The 25,524-nt window shown below is 34.0% G+C and overlaps 1 protein-coding gene across 3 annotated transcripts in view; it reads right to left on the reverse strand.

The window, feature by feature from the left end:
• The window catches only part of IDE (insulin degrading enzyme), a 61,745-nt gene that overhangs the window by 23,682 nt on the left and 12,539 nt on the right, over positions 1-25,524 (reverse strand). For 2 of the 3 annotated variants that reach the window (XM_051617137.1, XM_051617135.1), the window contains exons 4-15: positions 25,205-25,374; positions 22,090-22,212; positions 20,681-20,793; positions 20,107-20,269; positions 19,409-19,501; positions 18,769-18,860; positions 17,128-17,208; positions 14,657-14,760; positions 7,394-7,496; positions 6,306-6,428; positions 3,998-4,080; positions 387-531 (exon numbers count right to left, since the gene is read on the reverse strand). In XM_051617137.1, coding sequence (XP_051473097.1) covers positions 387-531; positions 3,998-4,080; positions 6,306-6,428; positions 7,394-7,496; positions 14,657-14,760; positions 17,128-17,208; positions 18,769-18,860; positions 19,409-19,501; positions 20,107-20,269; positions 20,681-20,793; positions 22,090-22,212; positions 25,205-25,374 — 1,393 coding nt within the window. The remainder of the gene's footprint in view (positions 1-386; positions 532-3,997; positions 4,081-6,305; positions 6,429-7,393; positions 7,497-14,656; positions 14,761-17,127; positions 17,209-18,768; positions 18,861-19,408; positions 19,502-20,106; positions 20,270-20,680; positions 20,794-22,089; positions 22,213-25,204; positions 25,375-25,524) is intronic. The other variant, XM_051617136.1, reaches the window with a different exon arrangement.

The raw sequence follows: 25,524 nt of genomic DNA on the forward strand, positions 1-25,524 counted from the left end.
GGGGTGTCTTCTACCCCAGCAGTCAGAAAGTTTTTAGTAGATATCTGACAAACTGAAATAAATGTTTAAGCTTGGATGAGGGTTGCTTTTTTCTTTTTTTCTTTTTTTTTTTTTTTAAGGAGGAAAAAATCTTAAAACTGATTAATTTAATGAATAATATAAAAACGAAGAAGAAAATTTGCTTAATATTAATGGAAAGACTGTTGAAGACTTTGAACAAAATTCAACTTATAAATCAAATTAAAGAAAGGATGGTTAATAACCAAGATCAAAAATAGTAACAGCCCATTTAAAAAATAAAAGTCCTTCCATCAAATCAATAGAAAAATGTTGATGAGTGGAAATAGTTTTAAGGCTCTAAGCTCTTCCTTGATTTGGGTACTTACATACATCCCATAGATGGTATTTTGGAGATCATAGTTCAAGCCAGCTAGTTCTGCTGCATATGCATACTCGTTGAGGGAGTCTTTGAGTAGTTCAAGGTACAAATAGGCCATGTTACAATGCAAGGGATCCACGTAAGCAAATGGGCTGGAAGAAAATGTTGAAAGTAAAATATGCAGTTTAAAATTATTTCTCAGTTTCTTTTGGCCTTTTATGTTTGATTTGAAATAATATTTTCTGTGAGTATGCTGATGGATCCCATTATGAAGTACTCCTACTTCAAAGCCAAATGTGAACATAATGAAAATAATCACTTAGCTTGCTTTTGTTTAAGCAGTGCCTAAATATATAGAAGATTGCAGAGATACTCTCTTATTTGTGCTTGTAAATCAAGACACGTTATATTTACTTTGGTGCACATTCAGAATTCACAAGGAGTAAAATAAACAAAAAATATTAACAAATATTATTTAATAGACTTAAATGAAAGCCCACAAAGTGTATATTAATTTAATGAAGGCTTCTACGCTATCAGAAAACAAAGTGTTTTGTATTACAAAAATTAAGATATTAGCAATTTATGGTAAGGAAAAAAAAATGCAGCACATGCTACGTTCAGCTCAGGAAAGCAGTTTGGCATATCCATTTTGATACCACCATAATTTCTTGTGTTATCTTTTTGATAGCAATAACTATACAAGTTCTACGTTTATATGAGAAGCAACTGATCACATCCAACATTGTTGGAAATTTTCCAAAAAGCAAAATGTGAATTGATCCACGTTTCAACTGCCCTCACTGTAAATATCTCTGCTTTCAAGATTTGCAAAGTCATGACAAGTTATTTGTACTATGATTGAATACTTATTTCTAAACCTTTCGAAGTGCATGTAAATTCATTATCACTTTCACAGAAATAACCAGAAGTATCTAAAACTTGCTGTCAGACTACAGGTTATAATTCAAACCCACGTAATTTGCATTTACTTTCCCTAAGCAACAACTTGTGGTCATATTCAGAGACATATATAGACTACACTTATATAGTGTAGTATTTCATAGTGTATACCAACATTAATGTAGTAAAACAAGTATCAGATCACCAAAATACACATGCTGATAACTTTAAAATACATTGCAAAGGTATTTTTAAAGAAGGTTCCTAGTAGGCTTTTCCCTTTAGACTAAGGATACATGGGAAGATATTTTTACTTATTTTTTTTCATCTGTTAGAGAACCAGAGCCTGCTCAAATCTGAAATCTTAGCCTGAGATATGTTTTTTTTTTATTACCACAGTGCTATTATTTTGGGTTTGGGCTTGTGTAACTTGAGCAAATGGGTCAGTAAAAAAAAAAAAAATAGGACTCTACTATTTGCATTTCTCCATACAATGAGAACTTCCCCAAACTGAGTAATTTCAATATGCTCAATGATGCAAAACCAATTAATACAGAATTTTTTAATTAAGACTGAATTCAAATCAAGATGTAGGTCAAATCCTGTGTTATCTTAAATCTTCCTCCAAATTCATTATATTTTATTCCGTTTTGATACTTGAGTAGAGACTTAATCAGTTTGAGTGATTACCCTGTCCATATCAGCTATACCTTCTGTATAGTCATTTAGGTGGCAAAGGTCAACAGAGAGTTTTGAAAGTAATGAAGACTACTAAATCATTAATCCTCAGGTGAAAAATTACAGAAAACAATTATCAGAACACTGTTCTGGCAGTCACCTTCTGACAACTTTGTAAATAAATGCTTATGTCTAACTTGAGGAAGCAGAACAATTCTATCACTGATAGTGTATTTGAAAAAATCTTAAACTCTAGTCTTTTCCCCTTTCAAAAAGCACTGTAAGTGACACTGAAGTGCTGAAACTGAGTTACCTTAAGAGCAACTCAAGTTGCTTGAAATATTTCTTAAATTGCAAGGTAGCAAAGATCCAGTTAAAAACAATTAGCATTATATATTTAACATCTGTCTCTCTGAACCTTGGGAAATTTGAAGGGCAGAGTTCATAAATACCTTTAGCAAATTTTCAAATAATAGCAAATTGCTTTGTTAATTTGCCTCCTTTTAAAAAAGGAAACTTGTTGAGTTCTTAAGTAATAATTGATACAAAAGCTGATCATCCTTTAGGCTAGATGATTACTGCCATATCAGAGGTTTTTACTGTCATGTTGCTGTAATGCAAGACTTGCATGTTCAGTTTCGGAGGAAGGTGACTCCAAGAGGCTCATACACTCAGTTTCTACTGGTTTTGTACGTTTGAGAGAGAAACCACCCTGATCAACTTCCTCGTAATTCATCTACACAGCAATTGCTGCTACAACATCTAGGTCAGGAGTTATTTCAGTGTTTTGTGATGGTCACAGCTGCAGGCAGAAGAAATCCTCCTAGGTTTTGTATCTTTTGAAGCAGTCTGTAGTGTGAAAAAATTCTTGTAATCTGCTACAAGGCAGCATAGCCATCATATTCTCATCTGGAATTGAGGATAAATTTTCTTATGAAAACCCATGTTATTAAGATGGCTTTATTCACCAATTCACTTGGCCACAAGAGCTATGCCTTATTTCATCATGCCTCATGAATAAACACTATATATTTCACCATTTCCTCCAATGACCATCAGCATGACCAGTCTCAAGAGATTCACCAAGAATCCTTAAGTATCAAACCAGACAAGCCTTTTCATAAATTCTTTTGGAGAGGATGTACCCAATATCATCAAGTTCTCCTCCACATCCTTTCATATACCAAGTTATTTTTAAGGAAAAGAACCCTCGTCCCCAACTCTAAGAAAAAAAAGCCAGCTTTCCACCTGCAACCATTCCTAGGAGGAGAGAGGCAGACCATTCCATTGCATTAGCCAGCAAAGCTCAAGTACTCCTGGCTGACAAGGACTTAACAGTGCATCAACAGTCCATCTATGAGCATCTACCACAGCCCACATAATAGCCTTACCAGCAGTACCACTGAATCACTTAATTAGACGAATGCAAGACCAGAACTAACACTCCAGCACTTTATCACGCATCCTGAGGTGAGAATCACACTTGGATTATGTAGACGGTATCAATAAATAAAAAAAATCAGTTGTTGATGTCAGTTAAATAAAATCCCATCATTTTAAGCACCTAAAACTTTATACTGGCTTGCTTTATGCAAATTAAAACACCATTTTAACCTAGCACATAATCAGAAGAACGGCATTTTATAAAGAAAACACTGTTTTAAAATAATTGTGGTTTAGTAATGAATTAAAAATAAAACAGTTTTAAAGAGGTATATTCCAATATGTCACAGGTAATAGTGACAGGTATATTTAAGGTATAGCAAATAAATCATGGAAGAAAAATTGTTTTATATATATTTTGAGACAAACTTTTCCTTTTAATACATATGGAGCACCTTAAATTGCTTGCTATTTAACTAATGCATAACTTACGTGAGCCTTCTGGCTATCTCTGTCTTATTGCATATAACCAAGAAAGACAAACATTTTAAAGCCCCAATATATGCAAGAAAGTTTTTGCCACAGAAATGCAGATTCCCAATAAACAAGAAACTTTTGGAGAGCAATTTGTGTGATATTTTGAACATTGCATACCTGAAAAACTCAAAGTTGAGACAAGCTTTTGGCAAAAAAAATTTGTCATCTTGCTTGAACCACAGTTTGCTCATAGCAGTGTCCTATGACAAGAAAAGAGGTTTTGTTATGTCACCTAACTTTTAACTATAACATATTACACTATTTTTAAAATCTCTTTGCCACCTCAAATCACAGTTTATTGTTGTTCATTTAAATTCATATTTTTACTATATACGTTTGTGTATACGTCCATCCTTATTGAGACTTTATTCTTACCATACATAACCTTAGAGTCAAAATAGGAAATACTTTTCTAGAGTAGGAATGATCAAAGGCAAACATGAAGTTAGCTTCATATAATTCCCTGATAATGCTGACGTTAAAAGATATGAGGACAGCACTACAGCATCATACATTTACATGTTTTAGACTAAGAATATAACTGTGTATTTAATGCTTTTAGTAAAAAATGTTAATCCTATGTATGCTGTCTTAAAGTACCATTGATAACAAAACACACATACAAATTTAGAAAAAATAAAACTAGTTTGGAATGACCTCATTTTTTTAGAATAATCTTCCAGTACCAGAAAGAATTTAGGCAACACCCCCATTGCTTTTTTTCTCTCACAAAAGCTGTGAAACAGATTCTTTCTGTTCCAACTCCAGTTAACTTGATCTCCCCAACATCTTTTCTTTGAATTGCTATGCATAATAGGAGAGAACTTTTAAATGTAATTTTTTTTCTTGTATTTTTGAGATGTTCTTTGCTTCTCAGAGATTTAGAATGGTATTTTACACCTTTTTGCATAGAACTGAGTCTTGTATCTTATAGCAACCTTCCTCTACCCAATATTCTACTCATAGTAAAAAGCAAAATTACAGTATCTCTAAGACAACAGAATTCTGTAAATTGCCACTACACAGTTTGGAATACATCTTACAACACAGACAGAATAACAAACAGTAGAGCCTGTCTGTAGTACTGGAGACCTGATCCAATAGCTAGAGATTGCTAGCTGTACTCCACAGTAACAATCTGGCCCTTGGGTCAAAGTCTATATCCTAACTGCCCTCCTCCTGATGGCTTTTCAGGGCAAGGTGTGCCATTACAACAAAGGTAATGACACGCTTCCAGCAAAAATGGCCATCCTCTTCCTGCACTTTAGTTCTCATTCCTCCCTTTCTCCACAACACTGGTCCAGTCTACAGTAAGCTCACTTAGACATATGAAACAGCAGAAAATTTGGGGTTTTTGTACAGCTAATATCTGCTGATGCAGTTCTTGCACTGATGCAGGCAAAACAGATAACGTCAATTTCATCAAGTACAGAAGATTAACAACATTATCCCTCAGAATACTATTTTAAAGCAATGATGCCTTAGAGCAAAGCTTTCATGTTTATCAGTTGCCTAGCTGCTACAGAGACACTGAAGGACCATCAAGTTTCTGTAGCAGACCAATTAGTGTTACTTAGAGAGAGCTGTAGTATTTGTCCCTGCTGAGGTTTAGGGTTTCAATTCAGGATGAACAAAAACATAGGCTCAAAGTCCTCCTCTGTTAATAATACTGCTTCAATTAAATATCTAAAATGTCTTGTGCAGAACAAATATGATTTCCTGAAGGGTATCTTTGCACTACAGTAGCCTTATATTTATCTAGTGTGCAAAAACTATTAGTGAATTGAGTATTCAGGCTGAAGCACAACATGTAATTGCAGAAGTCTTTTCCTATTTGTCCTCTAAGCCTAGAACAGAGATTAGCATTAGCAAAAATAACTACACTTTATTAGTAACGAGTTTTAGTAAATTTTAGGTACTCAGAAAAACTGTGATTTTCTAAATATATTTAAATCATTAAATGATGCTTTGAGGAGACTAGAGAGTCATGTTTATTTACATGTTTACATCCCTCTTGTTTTCCATGCAATCACAAGCTTTCTCCATTCGCAGCTACAAAAGACTAGCCTTGTCTAACATTCCCCATTTACTGAACGTGCTCAAAAAAATCCGAGTGGTAGTCACACTTCTGCTGAATAAATACCTTTAATAATACTTCTATCAATTGCGAGCTTGCCTTCAGAATGGTAAAGAGACTTCAAGCTGTTTGTAGATTAACTTTCGTAGGAACCCAAATAGTCATAATCCAACATTTAACAAGAATTAACTTTCTACTGTCTTTCTAGCAATATCTTTACATTTTATAATTTTTTTGTTTACTATTCTTTGGAATATGACATCTGTATTTTAAAAACACATAGGAATTAACAGCATGCTAACTTCCCAGAAGGATATGTAGCTCACAGAACAAATACAGATAGCTTACCTTAACAAGGGCAGGATACTGTGTTGCATCTTTTTCCAATGGCAAAATCTCAAAGTTAGTGGGAATGAACTCATTCTTCATCGGAAGCTTGAATTTCCCATTGAGGTCAGCATTTTGCCATTTCTAAATAAATCAGAGAAACAATGAGCCTATGTACAATTAATTAATCAAGATATACTTATTTATTTTGTGCTGTACCAAGAGATTTTAAAATGTATTCCGCTAGCTTATGTGTAAATACCAATAAGATAAATGGGAAACAAAAAAATATTTGGGAAACCAAGCTGGAGTAGGCTATCAGCAGGATAAAGTCTCCAAGGAGGAAGACAACAGATAAAAAATAATTCTGAAAAGTTGACAGTAGAGTGGAAGGTGGTTCTGTGTCTCACCTTTTCTGCTATTGTGAACTCTAAATTAAGGTATCAAACTGAATACATTAGCAAAAATTCTAATCAAGAACATACGTAAGGACAAGCTAAAGGAAGTGTGTTCCAGCGCAATGTCTGTTCAAAGTACACTCAACAGGTCAAACATGTTTCAAGGGTGTATTTTCCAGCCATCTCTTCCTCTATAACAATTTTCAATAAGAATTTGCACACCTCCTTTACTGGAGTTTTGTTTTTTAGAAGCTCATTTTATCGGCTAAATATACTCATTTTCTAAGTTGCAAACATCAATTTCAGAAACAGTTACATACAGCAGTTGCATAAAGACTCCTTTCTTAAGAACAGATTAGTTCATTAACATTTAACAGACTTTTCAGATTTTAAAAGTTCATGCTTCCTTTTTTAAGTAGCCACTGTATACTATGTATCTTTTATTGCAAAAATAGCAGAACATTCCTTGTACTTAACACGGTGTAAAACCATTTAAATGTGTCTGTCCTGTGTAACAGATACTTGAAATCTAAAGACTAACTTATGATCTTTAGTTCTGGTAATATTAGACAGACTCATTGTACAACCTTCTTGCTATGTAGAGCAGCAGATTTTTAAAGTTCTCCCTTTAACTAAATGGAAAATTAGACCAAAAAATTACCACTTTCTTGCACTTGCAGGTATTAGAATATATTAAAAGTTTTAACATGCCTTAATGACTTCATCAGAAATTGCTTCTTGCTTGTACTGTGTTCCATACCAGTCTTCTGTTCGATCAGTTTTTCCTTCAAAAGACTTGGAAACTATTGCAACTCTGAAAACACAGAAAGAAAGCAGTTTGGCATTAATGTGTCTGAGAAAAGACTGAGATATTATTCTGAGCAGTTTTTCCGTTCCATCATTAGAATGCGCTTATTTCTGGAAAAGATCCCTGAACCATTACAGAGTAGATTCAGATATCAAGTATATGTAAATTGAACTACACACTAAAGTTAACCATGACATCGGGTTATTAGCATAATTTAATTTTACTGCTTTTCTAAAGTGTTACAACTTGGGAGTTACACTAAATTATTGTCGCATGCAATTTCTATTTTTTAGACTTTCTCCTTGTTCCAGAAAACACAGAAAGCAGCCCTTGAGGTCTTCTACAAAACTAATGGTGACTGTACCATTCTCATACCACCTATATCAAAACGCAGATAAAATACTGACTACAGAAATTTTATTTCAGACCTAGCATTTACATTACTGCAGTTTCACTCTCCTATTCCTAATCTGATAGCAAGAAAATTTCTTCATTTTGTATCATTCTCATATTCTTATTTCAGATTGATACCTGTTTCTCACCCTCTTTTTTGTTGTTGTTTCGTTTGGTTTATTTGTGAGAAAGGGAAGAAAAGCAAAAAGGTTGCTGTATTTTACAGTCAATGAAACAGAATTATACTCAATGAGAAAACTAAATCATGAAATACCTCAAGTTGGACAGAACCCATAAGGATCAAGTTCAACTTCCTGCTTCTCATAAGACTACCTAAACTAAGACATATGACTAAGAGCATCATCCAAACACTCCTTATACTAAAAAACACTCTTAAATAAAAGCAAATCCAGAAAAGGGAAAACTACAAGCTTATCAGTATTTTTTAATTACTCTTCATATTAGTTATCAAGAAAAATCCTTTAATTCTTTTTAGCAACCTACAACACAAGAGTACTCAGAGGAAATACTAGCCTTTAGAGTAAATAGGTCTTTATAAGAATTCTGAAATGGTCAAAAAAGGTAGCACAATTACCTCCTATATATATTTAACAAGCCCTACATGCTCAATAGCACAGTAGCAAACTTTGCCTAATCTTGTGCAGATGGCTAGAATGCACATTAAAACACCAAAATATATGCATTGTAAGTGCTCTTTTTTAATCACAATAGCTTCAAGCCATGAACATTCTGTTGTGTATTTTTAGTGTGCATGGCAAAGTGGGACATAAATCAAAACAGGCATATGGATGTGCCTCAAACTATAGTATTTTACTTTATATGCTACCAGAGCATACCCTTGGGATTAATTTTGCAATACATTGAAAAGTTTAAATATGTGGACTAATATTGTAAATACTTATGTCCTCATCCCTCATTTTTCATCTAATGTTTGCAGATAAATTACTAACTAAATGATCCAAAAAGGCTGAAGAAAACGGGACTCCGCTATATTTAGTTCTAGATTTCCCTACTGTGAAGATTTTCAAGCTATTAATAATTTAACTTGTTCTTAGCAGTTTGAGTAGCAGAACAGTGGGGTAAATAGCTAGCGTTAGATGCATTTGAATAAATGAGAAGTACATCTCAGAGTCACATGGGACTGCCAAGACAGCTTCTATAACAATAGATTAAAAAATTCAAGCAGGACTTGCACAACAGACTGTCTAATTTTGAAACAATATTTTGTATTATACACACTAAAGAGAGGAAATAAAATCTCACAGTTCAGGAACACAGATTTCCTCTGGGTTGAGGAACGGAGAAATTTTTACTACCCATCTTTGAAAGAACCACTATTATCATAAACATGCACACACATGGAGAAAACAACCCCTGCTCCTCTGCAAAAGGTATGGAATATCAAAACCAGAATGACTATATTAATCTTTAAAGAATACATATTTCATCTCTTATTGCAAACAGCAACACAAATAGTTAACACTTTTATTGTGACTTCATATAAAATCGTTTCATATCTGTTTGCATGTTAATCTATTTGATTATTTTATACAAAAGGAACTAAAATATTCAAAGAACTAAGCACTTTAGTCCTAGATAATATTTGCTCTTGCAACACAGCAGACGCTAGCTCAGTTAACAATATCAGATCTATTACAAAGACTGTTGTTTACAATAAAATGAGTAATAAGAATAATTTATGATATTTTGCATTGCAACTTGGACAGCTGGTGAGCAAAAGCTCTACCATGTACAGATGAAGTTGCTAAGAGACTAGAAAAAACATGAAATCTGTGAGAATTTCAGAGCAACCTACCAGGCCTTTTTGCCCATTAAATAAAAAAATAAACCGAACAAACTGTGATTTTCAAAATCTTAGCTCAGATACAATGCAATTACAAAATAAACACATACATTTCATATTTGTAACACATTTATCATCAGGGATGAGCATCACTGACTACACTGAAGTAACTGTTGGCTCAGTATCTAGAATTCCAGCCTGTATCAACAGTTTTGGCATTCATTTTATTTTTCATCCCTCTAGGATAGTACTAGTGCTGCACTTCAGACATCAAGAGAAGAAAAAAGTCCATTTACTATCCAGGGGAAAATGTTCTTCAGTTGCTTAATCCAATGAGTCACTACCTTCTTCAATTTTAATAGGAGCATTTACTCTACAGATGATGGGGGGGAAATGTATTGGAAATGATGGGAAAATTACATTTTTCATCTAGGATTGCAACACACACCAAGTCTATTATCTTCACAGAGGGCTGGCAAAACCCAGTGCATACTGAACAAGTAAAAACGGTACTTAAATCTTAAAAGGGTTTCTCTCAGGGAAATGAAGCCACTGAATGCAACAAGTAGTGGGGGGCGGGGGAGGGCCGAAGGAGAACAGAAAAACTTCCTGTTATGATTTAGTCCAATAGAAGCACATATGGATACTTGCTGCCATCTGTGAGCATGGATATTTTTCCATACTTTTTAAAAACACAGTTTGTTAAGAAAGTAACAGTTTAAAAGTTAAACTTTTCAAAAAGACAATTGAACAGTAGTCTCTAACGGTGAATGCAGCTACCTCAATTTAGTTATGGCAAGAAAAGTTTTAGTATAGCTGAATTCCAATAGGGTTATCAAAAGGAAATTAAAAATAACACCATGATACAAAGGAAAAATTCAAATTAATTTAAACTAAACCACTGCAAGACACAATTTATGCAAGACATAAAAAGGAAAAAGCAAAACAAAACAGGAAAAAAAAGCAAAACAGGCAAAGTTAGGATGATGTGGCACATACTAATTCTTTCATAAAAAGGGAGACTAGAAAGGTAAGCATAAGCATAAACATCAGTGAATAGCAGAGAACCAGAACACATATAGATATTTAGAAGCATATGCCCACAGTTTTTAATTAATATATACAATTTGCTCAAACAAAGGCAAAAGAGGGAAACAAAGTACTGGACTGATAGTTTACTACAGGCATATCAATACAAATGTAATAAATAAAATACAAGGGGACCTTTTTGATTGCATCTATAATCTCAACTCACTCTTTCAAGACAGCCCACTAAAAATGCAAATCCACAGTGGCTTTCTTAAATCTTTGTAATATACCATAAAATAATTTTTTAGTACTATTTAACTAAGAGGCTTTTCCCCCAAGATATTTTATCTTGTCAGCAATGTGAAATAAAAGATACCATAACATTCTATTCCTTGTCATATTTTACTATACTCTGAAGTATCTTTGTTAAGTAAAAGATGAAAAAAAATTCTAGTTCATCTCATTCTACTTTTAATTTGAAAAGATAACTGCTTAAAATATGTCTAACTGCTTAAAATGTGTCTAATACAGTACTATATACAAGATAATATTTTGTTTCAATCACATGAAAATAAGCAAGTCTAATTAACTCAGATCTTTAAACACCTGATGTCCTGAATAAAAACAATTAATTCCTACTAAAAGTGAAAGGACTTACACTTTAATGTCTCTGAAAAATCAGCTTACAATATCATCATAGCCGAGCACAGAAGCACAGCTATGACTTTTGAGCCTATACTGAAAAAACATGTATTTTAGAGTAGTAGGGAAAAGTAACATGACACTGAAGAACCTCAATTTTGGTTTGATATTTTGGGTTTCTTTTTTCAAGTTATAGTTTTAGAGAAGACAAATAGTCTGAGCATAAAGAGAACTAAGATGTAAATTTACAGTTGCTATGGTAATAGGAAGCACTAGCATGGGTTTAGTCTACACATAATAAGTAATACATTTACCATTAGTCTGAATATATACTGTTCAAACTCTATGTATGCTTGCTGCTACATCATTATAGGCCTCCTGCAGACTTCACTAGATCCATCTTAGATCACTAGATCCACCAGTGCTTTGCTGAATTTTGCTGTTGCAAATTTAATCAGCCTTTGGTCAGTCTCCAGTCTGTATTTCTATTTAAGCCGTAAGGGGACAGCTGTGAGTAAGCTTCAGAAAACTAACCTACTTGTATTTACTATCTTTAAGCCCTACTAAAATCTCTGCAACAAAAAGAATACATAATTTCTTTAACAATGAACTGAAGAGGCCACAAACCCATGTATATTCCAGTTTTCAAAGTCCCTTTATCTCCCAATATTTAGCATTTTCATTGAAATGCTAAAAATTACATAATCTTTACAGTCTATTTCTTAAGCGAGGTAAAGTGATGAAACAATGTGGTTAGTCCTGAGGGAAGATTAAATGTAACATATTCCAGCATCCAAAAAGAAAGCACAGTAACAATAGCTAGAACAAAGCAGAGTGAGACTTTAAAACATCTAAAGCTTAAGATTGCATGGAGACCCACATACACATAAGTTACTAGATGGCAATTCCCTCTCTGATCACAAGCTTACTTGATTCAGTTATCATGCCATAATCTCTCTTCCATTATGAAAACTTCCTGTACAGAAAAGCATACCTATTTTATCAAATTTAGTTTCCAAAAAATGCCCATCACTGTGCCTCTCTGTTAAACCTACTCTACTTTGCTAATTGAAATCACATACACAGCATTCAAAACAGGCTGAATTTGAAAAGCTGAGATAAAACAGCTGTCTCCATTATGTAAAGGATCAATGCTTCACAGTTGTTTCAAATACTTAAGTCAATCATCTTCAGCTGGTGTTGACTCTAGATGTGTTGCCTCTATCTTTTTTATTTAAAATTAATCCACAATTACCACATGTATATTTTCATCTCCAGCAAGTCATTTTGTCAAATGTGAGAAGACTGATGTAACCCTACAAAATTACTACAAATAAAAGATACAAATAATTGTATGCAGTTCTTTTCCTTAGTTACTAATGTTTAAAATAAGTTAGGGCTAAAGGCCACGTCTTTTTAGAAGTACTTATTCCTCTCTATCTAATAAGATTCTTGCTCTTTCCTCCCCACTCACCCCCTTTTTTTTTTTTTTAAACCAAGGACAAAGAGGAATGCAGAACTGCAACTACAAGTACAAATGTGGGCTTATATACACTAAAATAAGAAGTATTTCTGAAACAGCTATGTTTACTACATATTTGAAAAAAAAGCACACCATGTAACATTTGAAGGTCTTCTAAAAATTGTTACCACTATTCACATGCTTCTGACTACAATCTATAGACTTGAATCTTCTTCTACTTACATTCTCTACAATTTCCTTTCTCACACTATTAACTTTTGAACAAGTTAACTATGGCTGTTTTATGCTGACTTGTTTATCTATTGCTTGTAAGCAATTTTAAAACCAGTTAAAAGTTCAAATTCATGTGGAAGTTTTCTTCAGAGAAGAAGTAATTATCTATTCTCTTTTAATTACTAAAAACAGTGTTTAAGTTAAAGCTAAGCTTTTGTATCAAATTTCCAAGAAGCTGGGAGGTAGATCAACGTGAAAATACATGCAAAACAGAATTATTTAATATAACAGGAAAGAGGACCTGAAATTTTTCTGTAAAGTATTGTTTGTTCAAAATCTGATCTCTCAAAATGTTCAAGCTTCAGATGCAGTATCCCACACACATTACACACAGATGCACACCCACACACCAAGATATAGGCCCTTCTTTAAAGGGCATTAATTACTATGGCAACTACTGTCACTGCCATAGGCAGCTCCATTTATTTCATCACTACTCGTCTACCACTAGAAACACCAGAACCCCATGACATTTGCCAATACAGCTCACAATCCTATTTTATCCTACCTTATCCAATTATTTTCAATACAACATCTTTTCAAAATAAAGTAACATGCATCTTAAACTAAATTAATAAACAAGAAAGATTTGTATCATAAAAATATAGTGAAGATTTGTGCCCAAACTTCTAAGTAATTCACAGTAATTTTAGAAGACTGAAATAGATAAATTCTAAAAATATATTAATGCATGCCTTGCTGTCCCTCGATATCCAACACTGTCCGAAAATTTCAATGTGGAACATACTCACAAACAGACCCCTAAAAAAACACAAAACCCAACACTATTTTTCTTGTCATATACATGTCTTCCAAAGCACTGACAAACTTTTTTGAAAGCACAGAAGAGAGACACTTGCCCTTTTCCTTTCAACAGCCTGTCTGAGCAATTACAGAGCCCCAAAATTTGTACTAAAACACACTCACTCTTTCAAAGAAAGCACATGTGCAGTATGGTCAGGTTCACATCAAAGAGATGCTCTGGAAGTCTGAGAAATTTCAGCAGCTAAAGACACAGCTATGTCTATCCACATCATTAGACAGTCTGCTAACCTGCATGACGTTTCAGAGCTTTCCCTAGAGAAAATAGAATTTATACAGCAGATAAAAGCCATCCTCTTAACTGATTTCCAAGACCTAGCTCTAAATAGTGAATATTAGAGAACTTCATATAAAATGTCCCCAGAATTTTGTGAGGCAGGATAATTCTACTAGTTTTTTTCTCAGTAATAGTTGAGCTATTCTGAGTAAGCATCTTCCTAGAAAAATTTTCAGTCCAAGGAAGACATCCTGCACAGAAAGGACTGAAAGGATGTTTCTGTCTGAACAGCAAGAGTTGCATGCACTTAAGAGTGCTTATTTTTAATGGAGAGCAGATATTAACACACAGAACAACGAGCTCTTTTTCAGTGACATTTACTTTGGAGCTGTAAGAGGCACATAAGAATTTGTGTTTCCATTAGTTTGTCTGCTTTCTTATAATGTTTGGATTAAAATACAAGTTATTGCAGTTTAACTTACCGAACATTTTCTGGTCTCAATTTATCCAGTACCATCTCTATTAAATCAGGCCTGAACTCTTCAAGTAAATACTCAGCAGCCAATACTTCTTCTATAGGATAATACTAAAAAACAAAGCCCAGAAACATGTAGATGAATTACACAAAAACTAAGCAACTACCATTTTGTAAAGAAAACAAGAGTGTATACTTCTGTCCACTACATCTATATTACTTTGGTAATTTCGAATTGGAAGTGCATAGAAGTTTTAAAGTCTTTTACTTAAAAATAAACAACATGGAGTAGTACTCTGTGTAATCATTTTCTCCTATATTAGGTACTTAAACATATTGCATAAACATTTAAGTCTCAATATAAAAAGCCACCCACCTTTAAATACTGTTTTGAAGTAACTAAAGTAAAAACAACATGGTAAATGCTGACCCCTGGAGGATATTTTTAAAGATAAAAGAACCCCAAGTACTCACTGCAGTGCATTTTGGAAAAATAAAACAACAAAAAAAAAGGCAAAAACAACCACAAAAAACACTCCAGGAAGTTTTTTAGGATTCCCTAAGAATTCCATTGTTCTTAACAGTAATTTAAAGTATATTTCAATTATCTAAAAGAAAAACACAAATTTACACAAATTCTAATATATTTTTTATTTAAGATCAAACTGAAAATCTCCTAAGGTACACTGCAACTCAAGAAAAAAAAAAACCAACAGTTAAAATTCCTCTGAAAATTATTAGTGTGCTTGATGGGAAAGTTTTGTTCATAAACATCTGTTTGCCAAGAGAAAAATACCAGCTGACCTAAGTACTAAGTACTTGCAGTCTCTCAGACAGGTGAATTTTTTTAATCAGAATTACTGTAAAAGGGCTTTCTAAATTATATCCATTATACATCTAACTATAGTGGAATGAATTCCAGAGCACAGAGTAAGTCACACAAGGGTTTTTGGAAAAGAGAATGGGCTGTAGGGGGAAGGCTCAGCCGATGACCAAGGACAATGAACAAATCCTGTGCTACAAAACATTCGAACGGGAATTCTAAAGATCCAGCATTTGAAAGGTCTTGTCCAAAAGACTCATCACACACCAAAGCACGCTCATTTAACTACATTCTCCATAAACAGCTAAACAGACTAGGCAACTTGAAGGTGAGATTTTATATTATCTATTCACTTCTAATCTGAAATTACCATGGCAATACAGATTTAGTGACCAAAAATCTACCCTTCGTTTCCTTTACAAACAGGCCAAAGTCTGCCCACCAAGTGAAACTGAACAGAAAATTTATTTGGTTACTTTCTTAATTTTGTATTACTTGAGCAGGAGGGTTGGAAAAGAAGACCTTCAAAGGTCCAGTCCAACCTCAACCGCTCTGTGATCCTGTGATGACTTTTCAGCAAGGTCAGAGCATAAACAACTAAAACAAAACAGACTAAAAAAATATACATGTAACAATCAGAATTGGTATTTGGTGGTATGTTCTTACGAATACTATTTGTTTCTTGTAACTTGGAGAAAGACCTGTGGATATGTGAGAATGAGTAAATGTAATGTTGTAAGTTACATATTTACCAAAAGGATAATCTACTCACAGCTATTTTAGACTTTATACTTTAAACGTGTAGGAGCATTAGGAGGAATTCCAGCAAAGAAATAAAAAATGGCTCTGAGTAGATTAGCTGTGTGCAATGGAGAATTACTGCAGTGTATAAGAGTTACATGAATTTCACTAGACAAAAAAAAAAAGCCTGACTCTTCCTTTAGAGCAAAATAAGGGAAGTGAATTTTACAAATATAAAGACCAAGTATAAGCTACATGATGATTCTTTCAGTACCAATATGTAATCACATTAGTCAGTCAAACATTTCTAATTTACTGTCTTGATACAAACAGCTCTGCTCACTGCAATATTTAAACATGGTTAACTGTGGAAGCATTTAAAAACACAGTGCTTGTATTTATGATAAAATAGTATTTCTTTAGTATTTCCCTAGAGAACATATAGCTATCAGGTAGACACAGAATAACAAGGTACACATGTCTTAAGAAACACTGGAACAGATCAAACAGCAAGTCCATTTACTGTAAAATCAATTCTACAAAGTATACAATGGTAGAGAGTGAGAAATTGTGATTTACTGACTGCCAAAACTAAGCTCTATATAGCATATCAGCTTCCTAAGCTCAAGAAGTGCAAAGAACCTTTCCAAATACCTATTACAAACAAACATACTGCGAAATGATTACTATCAGAGAATCACAGAATCACCAAGGCTGGAAAAGACCTTTAAGATCATCAAGTCCAGCCTATGACCTAACACCACCACATTGGCTAGGCCATGGCATTAAGTGTCACATCCAGCCTTTCCTGGAATACATCCAGGAACAGTGCCTCCACCACTTCCCTGGGAAGTCCATTCCAATGTCTACTATATTGCAAAACAAAAAACAGAAACAGAAAATCCCACACTTACATGCAACATTCCTCCAAGCTTTGATGTGTAACCTCGTGGTCGTTCTTTATCTTTAAATCTGAATGCCACAGCATTTAGATCCTAAGAAACAATGTATGAAGAGTTGAAAAACATAATATTAAAGACTAGTTTGAGTACAATTATTGGCTACTTAATTAATACCTTTTAATAACATAAGAAAAGGAAGGAGTTTTGTCGCATCCATTTTGTTCTATTTAGGTACCTAACACAAAAGTTTTCAGTAATACTCAGGTTGCACAAAACTCTCAAGCAATTCTGGATAGCCTCACAATGTAAGGTGTTACACAAGTCTTCTAAGTCCTGTTCATATTACAAGATCTGTCTCATATCTCATATATCTAAATTTCCTGATAATTTGAAGATACAGCAACTTTGTTACAACTGATACAGAGTTTAAGTGCAATGTTTGCTGTATGTTAGTGAACTGAGGCATTTCCCTCTTCCTTTTTTGTTCCTTTTGTTCAGCCAGCCAAAAATGTAAGTTTAAAGACAGAAACAGCATGTTTCTTTATGCTGTCTTAGCCACAGAGATATAACACATTCTTAGAATACAATACCAAGTGTGTATTGAAGAGATCTAAGACTACAAAGCCAACAAAAGGCACAGTCCATCCTTCTGTGAAACCACGCAGAGAGTCTGGTTAATTCAACAATTCAGCTGAAAGTAAACTCAAAAGAAGATTATTTTGAAATTACTTTGACAGCTCTTCTGACTCACCTCACATCATCAGGAGTGCTGGGACTGACAGAACAGGAGCAAGAGAAAGACACAGGGATGGGACAGGAGGATGGAACTACATCTTTCAAATCTTGTATTCACTTATAATGACAGTGAAAGAATCCCATTGGGACTTTCAACAGAGAGTAAAGAAACTTTTTACAGGTATGTAGTGTCAAAATGCAAGTAACAACACACCTACAGAATTTCTGCTCTTAGAAAGAGGCTCAACAGTAAAGCTGAGATGAAATAAGAAATCTTTACCCTAGTATTTGTAATGAACCAATGAGACTATTTATGTATATAAAATTGGGTTTATTTCACACTATCACTGAGAATTGCAGGACTTAAATTCTAACAGGACACTTGACATTTTTGTTCTGTCCACACAGAACCACACAGACATATAAGAAGCACAAATAGTTCAGGAAAGACTGAAGTGTACAGCCAAAAAGTTTTAGTTCACCTCTCAAGAAGGTGAGGGAACAGCAGATTAAATGTCCAACAGCCTTTTCAATCTCAACAACACGATTTGATACATGAATGAAGAGAGCAGTAGAATAACAGTCATTCCAATTTCTAATTCAGTATTACCCCTCATAGCAAATCTCCTCCACCTTCATTGAAGGATATGGAAGGTTATGTGAAATCCTTGTGGACAAGGTAAGCTACTTCTTCCTCCACCTCATATGTCAGCTCATAGCTCTGTAAGAGCATTACACATCTACATTAAGACAACATATTCTGAATGTACTTGTCACTTGCGTCCCGTTGCACCTTTCAAATTAATAAAATTAACTATTGTGTGATTATTAAAGGCTATTTCCACAGCTAAGGAATTAGTTTCTATTTACAATCAAAAAATTTGTACCATTGCATATTTCAAGTACCCATCACTGTACCTTGCACTCTTGGAAAACCCATTCTTGAGGTCCTTCTGTACGTAGTTTTTGAATATACTGAAACATGTGCAAAATAATATCTTCAACATGCACTGGAAAGAAAAAAATACTTGCTTAATAATTCACTCAGTTCTGCACAAAGAAAAAATTCTGATTGACACAAATATGTATAGTTTTATTTTTAATTACCCCCTTATACATAAAGATCTTCAAGTACATATGCAATCCTAATGGCAAAGTTGAAAGTGTTTTTATAAGACATGAATTTAAGATAAATATTTAGGTCCACAGCTAGTTCTAAGAACTGCATTGAATATGTCTTAGATTAAGATACTGAATTACAATTTAACTCGGGTCTAAATAGTATGAAGTAGTACCACAAAGTATTAACAGCTTTTCTTCTAAATAAATTTACTTAAAGATATTTAATTAAATACTTTACTATAACCACAAGTAAGTCAATTTCTTATGTTAGATAAAGAGTGTTAAGCAAACTGAGAGGATCTAAACACATTAAAAAAACCTAGTTAATGAAAATAAATTTGCTTTCAAGCTATAAACATCATTAGATTATTTGGACACAAACACAAACCCACCAGACCAAGAATAACATGGAATGCAGATACAGTGCTTCACTTACAAAGTCCTTCCTCTGTCAAGTCCACATTGATGATGAAAAACATGAAACCTCTAGCACCTTCCTTCTGTCCGCCCACAAGAGTATTTACCCAGCCTATGAAATCACATAGAAAATATACCACATAAACAAATTTGTAAAAATTCATGCTACTTTTGTATGTCTCAGCAGCATAATTTTTTTTTTTCACATTTTGACTATTTCACATGTTCTCCTTCCCTTCCTTAACACCTATAGTGACAGTGCAAGTCAACATAAGTCAGAAATATCTGATTTTGTGCTATGAATGATATGATAAACTCAAGATAATTCAATTCCTGGGTAATTTATTTATGTTTGGAACACACTAATATGAAGAAGAATATTAAAGATAGCCTCTTGTAGTCTTCCAGACATCAAGGGACCTGATAATAGCCTTTAAGCCAGTAACAGAACAGAGATATGATCATTATGTCAAAGTTCGTATATCTCTCTAAACAGGGGCAGATGAGGGGAGAGCAAGAAAAAGCAGCTTCAGCAGTCAGAGTGACTATTTTTATTAATCACAGAAAAAAAAATTGCAAAATTACTTTCAACTCAAATTACTCAAACAGCTGGGAACTTTAAATTTAGCATACAGAGGCAATTTTAAGTGAAACATAACTGAGCTTTAAAAAACTGTAATACATTACTTTTTAATTCTTTACCTTCAAAAGACTTACCTTTGGCTTTAAGCTCTGATAAAAGACTCCCTGGGCCCTCATGCCCAATCAGATGACCAAGGTAATGGCCAGGGTTTGATTTATAGTACTTCTGAAGGTCTGGTATAGGAAATGTCACATAAAGATTTCTAATGTCCTTAATAGGTACCACTTTGTAAAGTTGCTGAGGGGGGGAAATAAATAAGGAGATCAATAAACAAAAGGAACCTCTATACTATTCTTCTCAGGAGCACATAATCATGTTCCCTCCACATATGCACATTTTATTACAAACATATAAACAAATTCTAGAAAATAAAGGCACATAAAACTTAGGGCACCACTTTACCCATTCATTATTCAAACAGGGAATTCATTATCTCTCAGTTGCTTATACCTGCAACCAAATGTGCACCCTTTACTGTAAACTATAAAAAAGTACTCATCATGAAAAGGTGGGTGGAAAAATAAAAAAAACATGGAACTTAGCAGGGATACTGATACAAATGTAGTAAAGTGCACTATGAATTACTGAAACATAAAAAATATCATTTAAAGTATACACTTCTGATGGAAGATACATCTCTATACATACCCTGAGATGTTCTTCTTGGAAAGGATGTTCAGGAAACTCTGGTATAGGGACATTTTTATTCTCTACTTCTGAAAATAACTTTACAACTAAGCAAGTCAGCTCATCCAAGGATTCTACAATAAAGAAACATTAGAAAAAGCATAATCATTATCTGAAGATTCTAGCAAATTTGCTTTTGTATTATTGAAGAAGGATTATAAAGAAAAGTAGTTTTAATTGTATGATGATTATTAATTTCAGAAATAAAATCTATATTAAGATTTCAGTTTCAACTATAACATGCTAAAAGCACCAAGCTTATTAAAAGGAAGGCTTCAATCATGATTAAAATAAATCCTGTAACCAGAGATATAAACTCCCAATATAAAAAAATACAGGCTATCAGTATTACTGTGTTTACCTACAGAAAGTTTCCACTGCTACTAGAAGAATAAGTAAAGCATTTGCACACATTACATACATTAAGTCCTGGTAGTATCACCTAGATACCTACTACTAACACATTTGATAACCTACCTTTAAAAACCAGAATCTTATACATTTTACTGTTCAGCTTGCAGAAGTGAAAAAAAAAAACCCCGAACAAACAAAACCTTGCACCATATTCTAATCGACATGTGATGCTATAGCAGGAGAGATATAATATATTTAATTGAATTAGCCAGCCTGCAACTGATTTGGTAGTGAATATAAGCACTTAGATTCAGTTAAGGTATATTCCGCACCGTATTTGCCCACCTTAAAAATCTACAGGTATTCCTTTATATGCTATGATTTATATTAAACAGGTACATTTTGTTAATTGACTTCATACTCAGCATGCTGTCAACAGACGTAAAGGAAGATATCACTTTGCTAATTAATTTTATTCCATTCATAGTCACCATCCAAGCATTACTGCAAAACGCCATAAAAATACCAATCTGCCAGTATATTTTCAAAAAAGCAAAGTTTTCAATGCTTTGGTATTTGGCAACGGACTTTTGGCAAACTTGCAAAAATATCATCTTGACTGTGGGAGACTTTAAGCAGTTGGAACCTCTGCTAAGTTAATTCAGAAGTAAACCGAAGTAAAGTCTCAAATATGAAAACAGTATCAAATGCTCTCCCAGCATCTGAAACCAGACAGGTGTCAGTCTTCATAAGACACATATACAATGACAGCAACTGGTGAGTTGATAACAGATTCATAATGTTCAGCTTATTTTTACTACTGTAAGCTTATAAACACATACATTTATACATTTCAAGTTGCCTTCAAGACTTTACTAAACATAAGATCATGTTTTCTCACTCTGTACAAGTTTTACTTTTTTTCCCTTTTGTACATTTTCAGATAGTTGCATACACTTCATTTTCTTCAGACATAAATACATTAAGTCTTACTCAAACAACAGAATAAAACTCACCTCTTCCTAAGACACAAATAGCCATTAAATTTGATGAATAATACGTAGAATGAAACTTCAATAGCTCTTGTCGTACATCTATTCCTTCTTTGGTTGGTCTAGTTTCCAAAGTGAGTTTGTTCCCTGTCATATAGAGATTACCAATACTTGATGTTTATTAATATAAAAATAAATAAAATAAAAATATAAATTAATAAATCTTCTTTCCTCCAGATTTACATTCCTGCACATTCCTGAAGAACCAAAGATGTTTTAGTCTTCCAAATTAATCTTTTTAATTTGAACGGGTTATTTCAAAGACAATGCAAGTAAATCCAGGCTCTAATTCAGATAAAGAAAAAGGTTTTTCTTTGGCACATTTAGCATAGGTTTTACTCCCATACACACACTCCTGTCATAGGAATCCCTGAAATTATTTGTGGTACTGTGTGCCACAAATCAGAACCTCATACATTAAATTGAATAAATAATTGCTGATTTGCATTAAATTGAATAAATAATTGCTGATTTGCAGACATGATTCATAAAGTGTGACTCTTCAGCCTCTGCTTCAGAAACAGCTGATCCGCTGCTGCAGCAGAGGAACAGGACTAGAGAGGAAGAGAACCACAACTCTCCCTGAATAAGCCCATAGGCAGAAGATAGCAAACTTCCTCCATTAAGTTATCTTCCTGTTAATTCCTGCAATCTTTCCATCAAAATAAAACTTTCAATAATTTACTCTAAGGGCATACTCCACACTTAACAGTGAAAGCAGAACTCCCATTTCATAAAGGTGATAACTTGAAATAATTGAAAAATTAAGAGTCTAAGAAAAGTATCCTGGATTTTAATCAACTCCACTTCCTATTATTACAAGGACACCCAAAATGGTCAACAGAATCTACAGACTAGAACTGCAAATTAAACTCTTTCTCTCAACTTTGAGACCAGTAACTCCCTTAAGCCACAACTAGACCAGGTACTCCAGAAGGGGGCAAAGCACGAGGAGGAAGAATAAGGCAAGACAACATAGCAGGAAAGTTCACTTTTGTGTTTAAACGAAAAACAACAGGCTGTTCAGACCTCCTAAAGCAATATATTGCTTTAACTTTCAAAGTTCACGTGAGTAAAAGCAACAATTCTTAATGACAACTAAAAAGGGTAGCTAGAGTATTATGTTTAAAGTATTTTCTCTATATTCCTCACCATCTGCAGACAAATGAAGCAAAGTTTTAGATACTCTGCTATGTGTTTATTCCCACAGAATGGATATATAAGTTAAAATAAAATAAAGCTGAGGCTTTATCTCAAGTAACTGTGCCATTGCAGTATTGGAGTACATTAAGAGGCAACAATCAAGACACCTTTTAAAAGTATGAAAATGGATACCAGACAGTGAAGAAGTGACTGGGAAAGTACTTGACACTGTTGAGGGTACTGATGGAGAAGAATTAACATCACAGGCATTACTTCAGGCAGATGGATGAAGGGTATCTGGGGACAAAATGCTCAGCCTAACAAGAAAACGAGATCATACTTGTACTCTGGACAAAGAGCAATAGAAGGGTTGCTGCAAAACAGGCTGCACACCAATGAGTGATCTGAAGCATCAAATGGGAGTCGTTCCTGTATTCTGCTAGGCTAACAACATCCCACCTGATCAAAAGAAAAGGATAAGAAGGATGCCAACTGCAGTTGTAATGAAAACCACATCACAGTTGTCATCTCTCTGGGTAAATAAAAAAAACATCAAAGTTGGGCTCTACTTCTGCAAAGTCGTAGTTACAGGAAGGCTGTGTGCTATAATTTAATTTCAGAATCAAAGCCTAATCTAGGAAGCAGTATGACTACTGCTATTGAATTTAAGCACATCTGGGGTATTCTCCCCATGGAAACATTTTATTTGTGCCAGCCATAAAGCCTTCTGAAATTGTAGAAAACTATTTCTGCAACTTCAACTTGTGTTTTTTGAGTGCTCTATAAAAATTAAGTAATCCCTTCAGTAGCAGAGGTTACAGAATGTACTTTGGATACCTGCCTGCCTATCAGTACGTGTAGTTCCCAAGACCATATTTTCAAATTAACCAGTTTGGAGAATGCAGTTATAGTTCCCTGTTTCAGATAGCCTCTCTTTATTGGAGAACAGAGCAATACCATGCTCTTGTAGCAGCTGGCTACCAGCCCCTCAACTATACCCTCCATCAACAGGTGCAAAAATACTCTTATTTGAGAGGAAGAAACCAGTCCTTAAAGCCCATTATCTGCCTTCCCACCATCATACTCTGCCCAATACTTGCAGCAACAGCAAACTGATCCAGCCACAAAACAGTCATGCTCAAGGACTAAACAGTGCAGTGTATGAATTAATAGCCCTCTTACTTAGATAGTTTCATAAATGAATTCTTGTAGAAAATAACTTCTATGGAAAAAAAAAAGCAGTAGACATTTAAACTTCTGCCAAAGCATGAATTATTTGTGATTTTGACCATTGCTACGGTATATTACTGTAATGCATTTTAAACTGAGGTTTTGGGGTGTTTATTTTAAAATGTTGCTAAGCATTCTGTGAATAATAAAGCCTAAAAAACCCCTATAGCCATATGACTGGCATTTGCCCAAGATTGATTTATCTATCCATCTACTACTGTTGTGTTTCATTATTAAGATTTTGGTTTTATATTCTTACTCAGTAATGTCAATGTTACTTTGCTGATCTTTCTGATTTGACCTAGTCACTGCCATCTAGTACTAATGCAATACTAGCCAGCAAAAAGAACATGTGGCTAACAACACTTTAAGCACACTTAATTCACTTTGTTATGCACAAAGACTTAACAGTACCAAAATAAGACAAATTCAGTAACTGGAAAACAGCATTCACTGCATTAACTATCAGAATCATAGAGGATTCTTCATCATGGGACTGTAAGTCTTGGGCCACTTGTTTCCTATGTTTTTGTCTAGTTCTGTTTCGTCTATGACATGGAAAATGTGATAAAGCATCATTAATAAACATGTATGGAGAGGAAAAATAGGGAATTGTCTCAGTCTGTCTTTAACGATCTTATATAAACAATAATACTATGTATGTTACTCAGAACTCCAATGGATGAGTAATTGTATTCTAACAAACCTGTTCCAAATTTACTGAAGGGATGATTAGGGTTTCCTGTAGCTTTTTCCAATTGAAACAACCTCCAAGCATCATTCATCAGGTTCTTCTCATGCTCAGAATCAACAGCATTTACTTCCCTGTCTTTGCAGCTTTCATCAAACAAAGGGCACAAGAAAAACTGGGCAAATCTAAACAGAAAAAATGTAATTCAAGTCAAGAGTACCGTACATAAATGGTAACAGAAAACTATGAAGGTTGGTACTTTCTGAGAACAGCTGAATGTATTATTTTTTAAAATGCACAAGTTATACATTCTGTAACAGTTTTGACAATGATTC

The sequence above is a fragment of the Apus apus genome, chromosome 4 (assembly GCF_020740795.1).
Source record: "Apus apus isolate bApuApu2 chromosome 4, bApuApu2.pri.cur, whole genome shotgun sequence".
NCBI lineage: Eukaryota > Metazoa > Chordata > Aves > Apodiformes > Apodidae > Apus > Apus apus.